Source organism: Dendrobium catenatum, unplaced genomic scaffold, assembly GCF_001605985.2.
Source record: "Dendrobium catenatum unplaced genomic scaffold, ASM160598v2 fragScaff_scaffold_1512, whole genome shotgun sequence".
Lineage (NCBI taxonomy): Eukaryota > Viridiplantae > Streptophyta > Magnoliopsida > Asparagales > Orchidaceae > Dendrobium > Dendrobium catenatum.
In genome coordinates, this window is record NW_021319974.1 from 30,778 (window position 1) to 46,670 (window position 15,893).

The 15,893-nt window shown below is 37.2% G+C and overlaps 1 protein-coding gene and 1 long non-coding RNA gene across 4 annotated transcripts in view; one reads left to right on the top strand and one right to left on the bottom strand.

The window, feature by feature from the left end:
- The window catches only part of LOC110109642, a 15,727-nt gene extending 4,364 nt beyond the window's left edge, over window positions 1–11,363 (top strand). Inside the window, 9 exon segments of the mRNA XM_028700405.1 lie at window positions 7,777–7,837; window positions 8,336–8,606; window positions 8,865–9,123; window positions 9,465–9,496; window positions 9,499–9,606; window positions 9,816–9,920; window positions 10,060–10,175; window positions 10,431–10,666; window positions 10,791–11,363. Of these exon segments, the coding sequence (XP_028556238.1) occupies window positions 7,777–7,837; window positions 8,336–8,606; window positions 8,865–9,123; window positions 9,465–9,496; window positions 9,499–9,606; window positions 9,816–9,920; window positions 10,060–10,175; window positions 10,431–10,666; window positions 10,791–11,284 (1,682 nt within the window). The 3' untranslated portion in view covers window positions 11,285–11,363.
- Window positions 11,364–12,901: 1,538 nt separating this feature from the next.
- On the bottom strand, window positions 12,902–15,585 carry LOC114581098. Of its 3 annotated transcripts, none has more exons than XR_003702909.1 (3): window positions 15,147–15,585; window positions 14,574–14,970; window positions 12,902–13,225 (listed from the first exon to the last, which is right to left on the bottom strand). It is a non-coding gene; the product is annotated as an uncharacterized LOC114581098 (long non-coding RNA). The 3 variants fall into 3 exon arrangements; XR_003702911.1 differs by lacking the exon at window positions 12,902–13,225 and adding an exon at window positions 13,375–14,180; XR_003702910.1 differs by lacking the exon at window positions 12,902–13,225 and adding an exon at window positions 13,375–14,184.
- Window positions 15,586–15,893: the final 308 nt, after the last annotated feature.

The window sequence follows — 15,893 nt, forward strand, 5'->3', positions numbered from 1 at the left end:
TATCACAATTATTTGACCATATTCCAATTGTTCGAAATTCAAATTTGAATCTAGTTTTAGCAAAGCTTGCTTTGGCAAGTTATCAGGTAATTATGTGTAAGGATACAATAAATATCCTATTTAAATAATTGCACCATTTTTTTGTGTTATGAATCCAGAAAATTATATATTTTCTTTCTCCCAAATAGACATTATTTGCAATGAAAGGACTAGCATCTTACTGAAGGAAAATAATATAAATATGCACTTTATAAATAGCAGCTATGAACTTCAAAAAATATTTAAGATGGACACAATTTACTCTAGCACCCAACCAGCAAATGCCACACCCATTTTAGGGAAAATTAGGCTGAAAAACTATAAACAAAGTGCTATAAATTAACTACTCATTCAAAATTTATGATTCATTATTTCCACAATATACTTCAAAATTTCAAGAATAGAAAAGGAACAGTAACTTTTGGTATTAATATGATTTAAATAATGCAAATAAAAAAAACCTTTTGGTGATGCAATCTCATTATGGCCATTGCGATAGTGAACAGATTGAAGAAAGGCACGACCGTATTTGATCACTAGACTTGGAACCACGACCCCTGCCTGAGCTAGAGCGCCTCTACCACGGCCTTGCCGCCTTCTTGTTGGAGTCATCCAAAGTTGGTTCTAACTTCAGTTGCTTCGGTAACTGCTATCTTTTCATCCAATGCTCCTGATAAATTCAAAGCTGGCACAAAATCACAAAAATTACAGAAAGACCTTAAAAAAAAAGTAGTAAACTCCCTTGCTGGGCACAGCTTTTGCTTGCCTCTGTTAGATATCAGCAATCTTCTCAAAGTCCCTCCCACAGCTGCATGCCCAAAACAATGATCCAAGAGAGAGTTTTAGAGAATATGTTTTTTGAGGAGGATGAATGATAATATATAAGGAACTTTTCTTACGACTTCACAAATATTAAGAACAATCAAGCCATTGCCTCCTAATGAGTAAATATTCCCATGATGGGAATGCTTACCAGGCGCACTAATCCAACTGATTTAAACTATACAACTAATAACTTGGCTAATAAAAACTTATTAATGAATTCTCCAATTCTGAGCATGGATTCCCTTATTTCCGTTTTTACAAGCTGAAAGGGAAAGTTATTGTGGCTGTTAAAAACTTACAATGCTTTTAAATGCCTGCATGTGTCACTTTTGATACATTTCAAAAAAGAAAAAATGAAGCTGACCAAGAAAAACAATTTCTGTTCAATAGATTAAAAAAAATTGGATCAAGAATCAAAGGAAGAAATTCGCAGGAAAGTTGAAAACAGTCTAAAATAAGATAAAATCAAGCAAAGTCCAAGTGAAATTTCATTTAGTGGTTTTCGAGTTTTCTTGCAATAACATAATGAAAGTACTGATGCATTGCCAATTTAATTTTTTATATTGTAATCTAAATTTATATGTTTTTTTTTCCTACCCTATGATGGAAGGCAACCCTATGATCATTGCGGTAGGTTTGTGCTTTTGGACTTGCAATGCCTGGGTGTGCTTAGTTTCTTTGTGTGCCCATGGCTGTTGGGTTGACTTGGTTCCTTGGTTTGGCCTTGGTTGTTTCGGGTTTTGCTGCTAGTTGGGGTGCTGCTGTGTTTTGCTACCTTTTTTAGCTCATTATGTGAACTGCTGTCTTTTTTAGCTCATCAAATTGATGGCCGGCATTCCCCCTCTGTTTTGGCCTTTCGGTTCTTCCCACCGCGTTCTCTCCCCCTTGCGTGGTTGTTCGATGGTTGTGTCCTGCTGGTTTTCGGGTGATGCTCCCTTGGCTGCCTTTGGGTGCCTTCTGCCTCCCCTTGCTGATTGGATTCATTGGAGCGGCTGTTTGGGATATTTGGTTCCCTCTCCTCGTCCTATATTAGTGGCAGATTGAGACATTTGGAGCTAATTTTGGTGAGGTAAACATAATCTAAAAATCTGAGGGTTGCTTCTTAGAAGCTGCGAGCTATTTCCCTTCTCTTCTCCTATTATTTTGATTTCGGCTTGGGCTTCTTAACTACTTCTCTTCACAAGTTTCCACCCCATTTGTATCTTCCTTCTTGAAGCTCTTGGAAAAGTGTGTTGGCCAGTTTAGGTAAGCATTTGGCCGGAGGAGTCTTATGCGTGGATGTTGGGCCAAAGTTGTTGCGGTGGACCTTTGTTTGGCATGTTTTAAGCACTTATTATCTACCTACTTTATTTTTTGCATGTTGAGGTGACCACTAGTTTGTTGTTCTGATGGTCGTTTGTTTTAATTTTTATTTTAGTATACGTTTTTGTCTAACTTCGTCTGTTTTGTGGTCTTTTGGTGTTTGCTTCTAAAAATTTGAATCGAGAAAGTTCTACTGAGCCATTGTGTTGCTCCTCGTTTTGGTTTTCTATCTAGTTGTCGTGTATCAAGTACTTTCATTCATCACAAAGATGGACAAAAATTTGGGCAAGTGATTTTTTCAGGCTTGCATGCAAGGCCGGGCACCACGCCTAAGTTGGTGAATGGTGGTATACATTGTGACTTTTCCGTGCATTTAAAATTATAGTATAGTGGATGTTTGAACATCAGCAGAAGAAAAAGACTAACCAAATAAGCTCCAGTTCCAGAAACTGATTAAAATTTCATATCAGGAAAACATAACAGCATGCTAGAAAGAAAATATAACGAAGTATCCTCCGAAGTCCGAACAACTTCTTTTTTCTAGTTTCATCCGACCACACATTAAATTTTGCATGGAATTGCTTAAGTTTTTGAAAAAAGTGCTCTCAAATGAAAGAATGATATTGACAATGAAAAGAAACAACGGAAAACTACACGCGTAAACCTGCACTAAAGTTTCCTACTTCCTCCAAGTTACTAGATTTTGGCTAAAATCTTCTCACCATCTCCTTAGTGTATGTAAGTAGATACATGCATTTAATCAGGTTCATTATATATATAATATTATATTATATATATAGTTATATATATATTATATATATATATATATATAATATGGTTATTACGACCCACATATCACTTTTGCCAATTCTGATAAAAGGTCAATTATGATATTTAAAACTTATGGTGCCCTCTACATGACTTAAAGTAAATGAACCTAATTTGACATTAGAAACTTTATTCACCTATCATTATCTTAATAAGTTCTATTGCAATCGAACTTAATGAAAAAGTATTCATTACTTAGTGTGAAACCTCGACTCTTTCATTCCCCCTTCATTGTTCTAGAGGCTCCTTAAGAGCAAATTTTCCCATCCTCATTTCCCAGCGATACATCAAAGAATGCCATCCAATTACCAAAAGGTTTTTGAACAACAAACAAAAGTAGAATAAGTTTTTAAATTACTGAAGGAGAAGAAAATAATCAGAAAGAAATAATCAAAGCAGGAGATTAGTGACAATTTGAAAAACGACAAAAATGTCGATTAGATAAGGCCACAGCCAACAAATGCCTGCTGGAATTTTAATATTTAATTGCACCAACGTGTTGAGAAATGTTTTAAATCTTGCTGACAAAAGCAATGTTAAAGCATGGGATTCATACTGAAATTTGCCCACTTAAAACAATAAAAAAAATGGCAAAGGGTTATTTTTTGCCAAGCAGGATGAAGTATGAAACAAGAGGCTCCAACAAAAATATTGACAAGAACTCAAATGCGCTACTCTTACAAAATAAATGCCAAGTTGGAACTAGAAAAATATTAGAAATACGAGGATGATAAAGCAGGCATAGGCATATTAAACAACGAAAGAATTATAATCTTTAAAGCCAAAAAATGAAATCCGAATTCAGATAAAACCAAAGTAGCCCTACACCATTAAAATACATCATAGAACCAAGCATCGTAAAAAAATTTTATATGCATAACATTATGTAAACTAACCTCAGACTGAACTAATACATGTTCATCTTCAAAGCTCTTTGACGCTTTCTGAAAGTTCCTTTGTAGCAAGTATGCTCCACCATTCTATGCAGATAAGCAGATACCAATATAGGTTAGGCATACAATTTGTCAATTAATCACAGCCTAATCTAAAATTACATTTATCATTGTCTCGAGAAACAGATATCGTGTTCATTCACAAACAAGAATAATCTAATGGATTAGGTTTCAATTGAAAAGACCACCCTTAAAAAAACTTGAATATAAGTCCATCCTCAACATATCGATGGCTGTGAATATGACAATAATTCCACTCATGAATTCCACAAAAGAGTGGACGGCACAAAAAAACTCCTATGGTGGCTTCCATTTTTAGATTTTAATGACAGCGGGCATTGAAATCTTTAATCTCCGCCATCAGTATATAATCATTCCGAAAATCCAGAAACATGATATGATTCATTCTCAAGCATAATACTCAAAAGATAACCAAAAGAACAAATATTTATAACTTCACATCATCGTCTGATCGCATTGGATAACGATGAGCCTGGAAATCCTCTAAGCCAGCGTACTCACCGTAGGAGCTGACTGCCAAACCGCCTGCATGCGAAGGCGAAGAGGAGCTCATACCGACCATCCGGGCCTCCACTTTGCAAGTTTAATGGAAGCGTTCGGGTCCGAGGATTCGAGTTAGAGACAGCATGGTGCACGGCAAGCAAAACCAACCATTTGGAGCAGTCCCTGCATCTTTCCTTTCCTCATGTAACGGAAGAATGCCTCATGAAGCATTTAGCCAAACTGGTCATTGGCATTTCTCTCGGGGTGAAGATCGCAGGCGGTCCATTGCAAACGGCAGGGGATCGTCGGCATTTCGGAGGTAGATTCTGGAATTTTGACGAGAAGGGGTTCCGTGGTGGAGGTGAGGGATGCACCGGTGGCGGGGGGTTTTGGGGGTTTCCAGAGAGAGGAAATCCGACGGGGGAATCCAAACTAGGGTTAGGTTCGGATTTGTATAAATGGATGACAGAAAAAGCACTGCGAAGGAGAAAGTGGCGGATGTTCTGCTTGCGACGAGTGTCATACCTGCATTAGTATATTTATATAAGACTATAAGGGCCGGAGGAGTAGTTTCATATTAATGGGCCGGGCAAATTATTTTTGTCCGGTTGTTGTATTCGTCTGGATATCAATTTTGAAATGTCGCCGTGTTATGCAAAATACAAGAGACCAATGTGTATTTTGAGTGACATGGCGTTACTGGATTGGATATCCAGGACATCCGTGACCGGACGGCCAATAATTCGCCCGAGATTGGGCCGCCCTGTCCAAAAATGTTTTGAGAAAAGCAGCCTTGCATAAGTTGGTACGAAACTCTTCCATAATGAGGGGAGCAGTACATTGTGACCATGAATATTATGGAATAAATGAATGAGCCACTTATCAGCATCGATAAGATATCGTTCATAATTTTATTTGATAAAGTAAACAATGAGCTGAACGTTTTTTTTTTATTAAATATTCTTCGATACCTAAACCAAACGAGCTGAAATAACGTTAATGGTTATTGAAACATTTATCGTTGCTTCGTTAAAAACCTCCGATAGAGCTCGACTAATTAAACTCGATTAAAATTATATAGAGTTTTAAAAAAATTTTAAATAATCATGTTTTAAAAGTATTTAAATATATTTTTTTTCGCATATGCCTAAAATCACAAACAACTCATTCTCGGAACAAATATTAATTATAATCTTTTATTCTTGAATGAGCACATTTGAAGCTTAAAAATACTCATTAGATATGTTGTGAACGAAGCTGTTTGATAGTTTTAAAAAATTTTCACTAGATATAATCACGAATAGGCTCGATATAAATTTTTGAGAAAACTCAAAATAAATATTAAATATTTTTAAGTTCTATTTTTTCAGTTTAATAAATTTTTTTATTAGTTCATTTTTTTAATTCATTAGATATAATAAATTTCTAAGTAAACATTAGTTGACCAAAATTATTACCAGCATTTTATTTTAAATCACAAACAGTCAAAACACATCTCAAAATATAACTAAAACTGATAATTTATATTAAAATATATAATGCGTAATTTATGACACTTATATATGTACATAATGAATAAAATTAATTTTCGATTTGAAAGAATTAATTTGCAGCCAAATAAAAAACTTATCATTCCGAGTCGATAATTTTCAAATCATGTTGGAATTCCAAAATTAGTTTTCATTCACGCATCTTATTTGGTATTTTGAGAAATTGAGTTAAATGATTTTTTATTTTGTATTTTATGATGAATTATATATATATTATTGCTTATAGAATGAAGTATTTTAATCATAATGGTCATCAGACGGAATTACCAAATCTAAAAATGCTGTAGTCTATGAGTCAAATTGACTATAAGTTTGCTGAGATCGGAGTTCATATTTCCGAAACGCTCAATTTGACTATAAGTTTGATGAAATCGGAGTTGGGCTTAAAAATTAATCAACTTCTGATGAGATTTTTTTTTATTGGTTTTAAATATCTGTTCATGACTTATTATAGTAGGGATCCTGATCCTTGTTGAATCGGATTGGTGCTGCAACTGCTCCTCGAAGTCAGGCGCTACTGGCGGATTCCTTACACATTTGCTCCATGTGATTTGCAGAAGCAATTACTCCACCAACCATAAATTGTTTTTCTACAAGAGTGAAATAGTTTTTTGACTTATACTATCCTCTCTGCATCAGGTTCTGCAGAATCCTAGTGGTAGGTGTTTTGAAAGCATATAGTGAAGACCAGCCAAGAGTTGTCCAAGCGATGACTGAAATAATACCTTGGTTTACAAGGAGATTTCCCTGCAAAATATAGAAAAGGCACTCCCTATGTTTCTGGAAGAGTAAGATCTAAGGTTTCATGGGTGACCCTGAGCTCACTTTATAGTTATATTAACTCATCAATTTCCCTTTCTTCAAGTCATTGAATCATCAATAAACTCTTAATTGTTACTATCTTTTTCGCTAAACTAGTCTTTGCAGTATACACAAATGGTCAGATAATAAATAACATAAATCATCACGCATATAGGCATTCATAGTTTCTTGAATCTTGGTCAATCAGCACATTACCATACATTTTTTGATTCAACCACTTTTCTTTTTTAGATTGATGGGATAGTCTTCCCTAAAGAGAATTCACATGGAACCTGATCAATCTTTTATTTGATATCTGTTTCAGGCTCTGCCAGCAAGTGAATGTTTCATCAGTAAGGCTTTTATAGTGTGTTGATTTGAGCTCAGCTTGCAATCAATGTAATGAAATAGATTCTTTCATTGAGTTTGAAATTCAATATGATATTACTCAGTTTAATATTTAACTTCAAGCCTACTTGCATTTCGAGCTGGGAACTTAGTATGCTTAGGGTGTCGGATGGTAGGGCACGGTTGGGAACCCCTATCCGGGTGTCGAATCCTCTACTACGAGCTTGGCCTGCTTCACTGGGCAAAGCAAGGGTGGGCCCTAATGCGGTGGGTGGACCTCTGCTAGGTTCCGCCGAGGATACGTCTACGTCCTTTGGACTGCAGCCTCCGGTGCACGGAATAATCTGTTCCAAAATAAAGAAAGATCGGAACCTTAAGTACAAGCTAAAAACGCAACTTGACATTAGCAGACACATTTAGCCTTTGTGATTCCTTGGACTCGACCAGCTTGCCTTTTGATCAAATCTTGTCATTGTTGTGATCTACCAAGTAGATAGCCATCATTTTGGTTTTTAGCTTATCTAAGCGTATAGAGACATATCTTCAGCTCAATATTAGTTTAAATAAATACATGTGCCAGTGGATGCCATCAATGTGCACTGATGTGAGAAATGATTGGATTAATCGAGACAAGGTTGCAGCCTGTGCCAAGCACTTTGTTGGTGATGGGGGACACAAAAGGAATTAGTGAAGAAACCAAATACTGATACGTCATCACAAAATTAGCTTGATCAGGCACGAATCTCAGAGGCAAAGGCTAGTTTGGAGACTTCAAAAAATTAAATCCGGAGCATCCGAAACTACCGATTTCAACAAGCTTACAAAGTCAAACTGAGCAATTCTCGGAAATACGAACCCAACGACACAAGATCGATTCAATCCGAGCCCAAATGAGTCCGGAAATTCAAGGTTCAAAGGCGCTGTTGGAAGGTCAAACCGCAATTGTAGTACCAAACGCCGTCTCCGATTTTACGAGCTATACTTGAAAAAATCGAACGGGCTCACGAGACGAATCCAACGAGCCCAAGATCACTAAATTCCGACATCATTAAGGCCTCCAAATGGCCAACGAACGGTTGCACGGCCATAGATCAATATCGACCGTCCATTTAACCCACTCCCTATTCGCCCCTGATCTCACGCCTATTTACGGGCCATGCCACTCCAGAAATCTATAAATAGGAGCCCTCATTTCTTCACAGGAGAGGAAATCCAAGCAGAGAGAGAAAGAAGAGAAGAGAAGGAAGGAGCTCCTCCTTCGACAGCCGCCGGACCACCGCCGGGCCACCGCAGGAACCTCGCGCCGGACCACCGGCCAGGACCTCGTCGGACCACGCTGATCATCGCAGAACCTCGCCGGACCACCGCCGGGCACCGCAGAACCTCGCCGGTACCACCACCTTTAAGGCCCGACGTTCAGTCCCTACGCCCTGCTGAAGCCGACGCCTGCTTTAAGGCCCGAACAACGTTCAGTCCCTACGTCTTGCTGAAGACCCAACGTCCTGCTTAGGCGCCGACGTTCAGTCCTTACGTCCTGCCAAAGACCCGATCGGTCCTAACTCAAGGCCAGTACATCAACATTCCGATCTTTCCAAGTACACTGGGACTAACACCTGATCTTATCTCCTACCGCCTACGGTCCTTCTGGACCACTGCTCGCCAATAACGGTCCGTCCGACCTCCATCACCAGACAACGGTTCTCCGGCTTACTAGTCTCGGCCGACTACGGTCTCCGGCCGACTACGCGTCTCCGGCCGACTAAGGTCTCCGGCGATACGGTCTCCGGCCGGGACTATGATCTCCGGACGATACGGTCTCCGGCCGACTAAGGTCTCCTGCGACTACGGTCTCCTGCCGACTACGGTCTCCAGCCGACTTACGCGTCTCCTGGCCGACTACGGTCTCCGGCCGACTAGCGTCTCCTGCCGATACGGTCCCTGCCGACTACGGTCTGTTCAGGCCAAACAAACCTGTATATGTAACTCTTACCATGTAAATGCCAATCTATATGATTGTACATGGCTACATCAATCCAAAAGGCCTTCTTCTAAGGAAGGGCCTCATTTGTAATCGACTACAAATACTAGTGGGATTCATTCAAAACTGGGCCAGCCCCGTGGTTTCCCCTTTGTCAGGGGTTGCCACGTAAAACTCTGGTGTTCACTTATGAATGCTACATTCCTCTTCACTTATCTGATTGGTGTGCGTGGATCTTCGTACAACTCTAAGACGTTAAACTATATTTCTCCTACCGGCCCGCGAATATTCAGGACGCCAACAAATACCATCCTCAGCCGGCCGTGACTTATTAAGCATCAATGCCCGCATACTATAACTCCATTTCGCCAAGGGTGTTTCCACCATCATGGTATCCTACTCAAGCTGGAATGGGGTGAAAAGCATGCTAATCAAAAATATGATTACTGGCTTCCTGAAGAACACACTTCATTTTAAGGTAGCAATATACAAATGTCTTTGATAGAATTGATGTTCAATTGTTGTTTTATTAAGGCTTCATTTGAGACGATTTTTACTGCTTCTTAAAGCAGCTTTCTAATACAAAAATTATAATATTTGTACTAGAAAAGCTGCTTTAAGAAGCAATAAAAAAAGCCGCCCCAAACAAAGCCTAAGCGAACTGTTGCACTACTAAAATTTTTGTAGGGTTTTGTTATTTCAGATTGGCAAGGCATTGATAGGATAACTAGTCCTCCTGGTGCAAACTACACTTACTCTATCCAAGCTGGAGTCAATGCTGGTATTGATACAGTCAGTCATCTTTTCTACTAAATACAGGTTTATATTACTACTTGTTAGAGGATTGTTCTTGAATTAGATTCATACTCTTACCTCATTCATCACGAGATGTTTGCAGGTGCATGATTCCTTTTGACTATACTCCATTCAGCAGCGACTAACTACTCTTGTCAATAGCAACAATGTGTGCCACTGGCAGAATAAGATGAATGCTGCAGAAGGCATTCTTCGTGTGAATTCTCAATGGGTTCTCTTTGAGAATCCTTTGTGCTTCTTAGCTGGATTGAATCAACTATGAAAAAAGGTTAACTCCTCCCAAGGTCTCCCAAAAACTAAAGACTTAGGCTTCGTTGGACGGCTTTCTTTCCTTGCTTCTTAAAATAGTTTTCATGTAACAAATTTTATTTTTCTCGTATTAGAAAGCTGCTTCAAAAGCAAGAAAGGAAAGAAAAAGCCGTCCCAAATGAAGCCTTAGTGCAGATTGATTTATTTTTTAATTTAATATTCAAAGTTTGGTTTTAGAAATCATTTTTCCCCCTATTTTGCCATTCAACAGGAGCACAGAGAGTTGGCCAGAGAAGCTGTCAGGAAATCACTTGTGCTGCTGAAGAATGGGAAATCTGCCCATGAACAGGTTCTTCCCCTCCCTAAGAAAGCTCAGAACATCTTAGTTGCTGGAATCCATGCTGATAACCTGGGTTACCAGTGTGGTGGTTGGACAATTGAGTGGCAAGGAGCTAGTGGAAGAATTACTGTTGGTGAGTAATAAACTATTCAACATAATGACTTGATTTTCACAAATGATTTTATTCTAAGACAAACCTGTATTGATGGTTTTCATACTTAGGCTAAACATTATAAAGGGATTGTATTCTATTGCAGGAACTACAATCCTTGATGCCATTAAACTAGCCGTTGATCCTTCTACTAAAGTAACCTACTCAGAGAATCCAGACTTCACCTTTGCAAAAACCAGCAAGTTCTCCTATGCCATTGTTGTCGTCGGAGAACCGCCATACAGCGAGACCGCCGGAGACAGCCTCAACCTGACGATCTTAGAACCTGGTTCGACCATCATCCATAATGTATGTAGAGCTGTTAAGTGCGTCGTGGTCATCATCTCCGGTCGACCGGTCTTGATGGAGCCTCATATTGAAGTGATTGATGCCCTTGTGGCTGCCTGGTTGCCAGGATCTGAGGGCCAGGGTGTGGCTGATGTGCTATTTGGAGACTATGGATTCACAGGCAAGCTTCCAAGAACCTGGTTTAAGTCTGTAGATCAGTTGCCAATGAATGTTGGGGATAGATATTATGATCCATTGTTTCCTTTTGGGTTTGGCTTGACAACTAAAGCCCTTAAGGACATAAAAAGTTGAGATGTTATGTATTGCTCTATGTTGACGGATCTGAAAAATCTTAGAGGAAGCTTTGCTTAGCTTTTCTATTTGTTCATCTTATTGGCAATGACAGAATCATTATGTTCCCTTCAGTATCTATTCTTTTGGTTTAAGCACTTTGTCAGAACTCTAGAAGCCTTCATTAAGAGCTCTCGTGTTTACTGAGAAGACTTCCATGTTTATCAGATGAGACCAAAAGTTAAGTACATTATGTAATTCTACAAAATGACTTTTTTTTTTTAGTTTTAATATATATTTTTTATTAAATATAATATTTTGATTATTTTTATTTTATTTTAATTATGTTCTATATGTTTTATATGAAATTTCTTAAAATTTTAATTAATTTGTTAATGAATTTAAAAAAAAAGTCTTAAAAAATTAGGCAACTCTGATACAATTATGAATTTTTTTGACAAAGATTTTTGGTTATTCAATGAATATTTGAAAAAAAGATGAATGTTATTGTCATTAATTATTTATGAAAACATTGTAATCATCCTTAATTTAATTTATGATGAATTTAAACTTCATTTTTTTCATGCAAATAAAAAAATATATATTATTACTTCTATAAGATGGTTATATCATCATATGCAAAGGTGGAGCGAATCATATAAGTAATTTTTAGAATCTATTCTCTTTTTAAGAGATGTCAAAATTTTATAAGTAAAAAAATAAGCATAGGATGCCTTCCCCTCCCCCTTCACCTTCCATTATAGCTCCAATATATATATATATATATATATAAGGTTTTGGATGCTATAAATAAATAGTCTCTTCATTAAGCATGATTGCCAAAGAATTATGTATTGAAATCATCAAAATTATAAATTTTCTTTATCTCTTCATTAAGCATGATCTTGTCACACCATTTTGTTCTTCCCTGACCTTCCTATCATTTATCGTGATCTTGCGAGCAGGTTCAGGATCTCACTTTCATTGCCACCCGTCAAGCTCAAGCTTGCCATTTGAGCTCAACTTGAGTTTGAGCTCGTAATTCGGCCTAAGGCTCGAGTTAAGCATGACTCAAATTTGGCTCAACTCACTTATATCTTTGGAGTGAGTATAATTAGAAAAACATATGGATTTGAAATGGTATAACACCTTGTTTGTATATACTAAAATGTGGAGCTTGACAGCTTCCACATGTAAGGGGATCTTTGATGAGTTTTTTTTTTTTCTTTTCAAAATTATATTTGTATCATTTATCATCCTCTTTAACAATACCCTTATATTCTTTATTTAATTTATCTTTATATAAGCATATGTTATTGTATTCATGAAAATAAGCTAAATATTGTAATGCGCAAGTTCATTCAATTTGATAATCATTGAGCTAATAAAGTTGAGAAAAATCGAACCAGACAACAAAGAAGATTTGCCCAAGTTTGTGCAAACCTTTTGCCAATCGATTTATTTTTTTTTTAAATTGCTTTAAAAGGTCATACAAGCCCAACAATTAGGGCACTGAGTTCTTATGCATTTATGTATTTGATATCTAATTTTTAATATTTTTTATATTTCATTTTAATATTTAAATTATATCAAAATAGATATATTAATATTACTACTCACAAGATAGATAATAAAAGTAAAGAAATAGAGAGAGAGAGAGAGCACAAAATTGATTATGAGGCTGTTTGATTTGAAGTTAAAGGAGTGCAAAACATTACAATTATAAAGATTTAAATGATATTGATGATTGGTTTGAAGTAACAAATTTTAATATAAAATATTGAGGTTTTTGGAATTCATTTTTATTGTATTTAAAATTCTTCAGATTTAAGTGATTTTCAAATACACGGATATTTTATTGCTTGTACATGTTCACTGCCATTGTTTGATGCCATTGCTAGCAATCGTTGCCCGTTGTCGCCATCGTAGCTCGTCACTACTAACCATCACTACTGCTAGCCCCTGCCACCATCGTTATTGAAAACATTAGTCACCGGCCACCTCCACCATCGTTCACTGCCAGCCGCCGCCACTGCCCCCAATAGCCGTAGGGCGCATCGCCGGCCGTTGGTCATATTTTACATTACTTTTATTTACTTCAAGCCAAACAATTTACACTCATCCAAATAACTCAAAAATATTTTAAATATTCTATATTACTTTTACAATCCATTTCTTTTTCAGCCAACCTAACCGCCCAGATAAAAACATTTTTATTCCATTCGCTGACAAGAAATATTTCTTCAAACATATTGAAAAGAACTCTTAAATCCTTAGTGCTAAACAAAATATATTTTCTTCCATTCGCTAACAAGAAACTAAAGCTAAATTGCTGGTACTTAGCTCATTTTCAATAGTATTTAAAGAAAAGTAAAGCCATAATCAAGAAAAGAAAACTAAACGCTGGTAATTATTGGTACTAAAAAAACCTTCATCGACGATATTAATATAACTATATTTTTTTTAATCAAAACACTGAGCCATAAAATAGGAACACTCTGTAATCACTTTTCTGTCTTGCTTTGTTGTGAGCACTATTATGTTCCCCGACATGAGCTAATAATTTTTCTTTCCTCTTCCAATTCTTAAAACCTTCACCAACAAAAGAATCACCACCACCCTGAGTTATATTTGTCTGCTCCTGAGGTTTGAATAAGTAACAATATAAACAAAATGCAGCATCTTTGAGTACACTATACTCTAGCCAGCTTGGATATTCTTCAAATCATTTAGAATTAAACCTTCGAGCTACATTTCCTATTGTTGTTTGGGGGAAGTTATGATTTTTTGGCTGATAAGGTCCTTTCACCAAATATCCTCACCGAATTCTATCCCTATCATTCACATCATAATTCCATATAGAAGGTCGAAGCCCAGGATCAATAGAGAGATTATCAATGTCGACCTCAACACGTTCCTTCCTTTTCAAATATCGATCCATGAACGAATAACTAAGCATAATAAAAATTAAATTAACCTACTGAAATGTAAATACAAAAAACAATAAGTAGGTTGATATCGTCTTCGATTAACAACCATAAAAATTGGTAAAAATACTAAACATCAAACGCATAATCAAAGCTTGAAGATGGCTCAGTAAAGATGATAAGAATAGACCTACTGAAATCAAATTAACCTATTGAAATTAAATTATCTGCATATTGAAATTAAATTAACCTACTGAAATCAAAACTTTTTCAAAATGCAGAAAATTAAAAAAAAGGAAACAAAATCAATATGCAGATAAGGAAAACAAGAGAAGCATCAAGCAAGAAATAGAGCAAGAAGTAACTAGTTTCTTGGATTTTACCTTCAATAATGCCGGAAACTTAGAAAGGGGCTACGAATCGGGCAAACCAAAAACTGTGAGGTTTGCGATGGGAAACAGCGAACTAGCGAAGGCTGTGGCAGCGAACTAGCGAAGCCGAGGCAACCCTTGCGATTTGTGAATGATTCTCGAACCTGCGACTGCGAACGACGGAACGAGAGGAGATTTTCTGCGAAGGCGACGAGTCGGAGTGTCGAAGACCTCCTGCCGCTCCTACGAACAAGCTGATGTGCGGCCGTGCGGGATGGGCAAAGCGTTCGTTTAGGGCTTAACAATTTGTTTTGAGGAGGGGCAAAAATCCCAAAAAGCCCCTCTGTTAAATAAATTTTTTTTTTCAGGGTGGGCATTTGCCCACCCTCACGTGGCCTGGGATCCGCCCCTGAATCATCGTAAATTCAAGAATCTAAGCCTTACAGATTCCAAGGAAATTAAAATCGTTAAAAAAAAACTTTTAAGAGTAGAATCAAGCCACAGAGTTGAAGAAGAAATCATTAGTTGAAATTATTTGAAAGCTTCCAAAGAAATCGTTATGGAATTCAAGAATCTAAGCCTTACAGATATCCATATGGCAGAAGCCTGCTTGCAGTTCCCAAATACTCAAAATGTTTGAAGAGAGGGAGAAAAATCAAAGATTCAAGAAGAGGACGGTCAGGCTTTGTTCGAAATATACGTAATAAGGGGCTTATAGTAACGGAGGTTTGCAAAGACACAGTCCCTGAGAGCGCCAGCAAAGTGTGTGCAGTCATGCCAGTTACCGTTGTGGAGTTCAACAACATTGTGTATACAAGTGTACCAAGCCGTGAAGGGCTGCCAGCATTCGCCTCCGCACATGTAATTTCTGAAAACGTCATTGTGGAACAACTTTGTCATCTCCATGTTCCAATCTCTCGAGGAGACGACGAACGTCGGCGGTCCATTGCAGCAGGGTTCGGTGGAGGATGAGGGATTCGACGTCGACGAGCTTGCCGTGGCTTGAGGTCTTTCAGAGTGAGAGATTCCGTCTAATCAAATCGGTATATATGACTAATTATATTATTATATATTAATATTATTTTGTATTAGTTATATATTGATTGTGTATTTATATATGGTTAATATAAAATTAATACATAGTTAATGTATAATAATATAAATTTTATATATTGTCCACGTGTTCATATTTGATTGGAGTCAGGACACAACTCTACATCCACACTCCACGCCCCACACGTAATAATTTCTCAGAATCGATTTATATAACAATTTGGAATTTGGATCGCTTTCTCAAGGCATTCATTTCCCCACTATAAGGCTCTAAAGAGT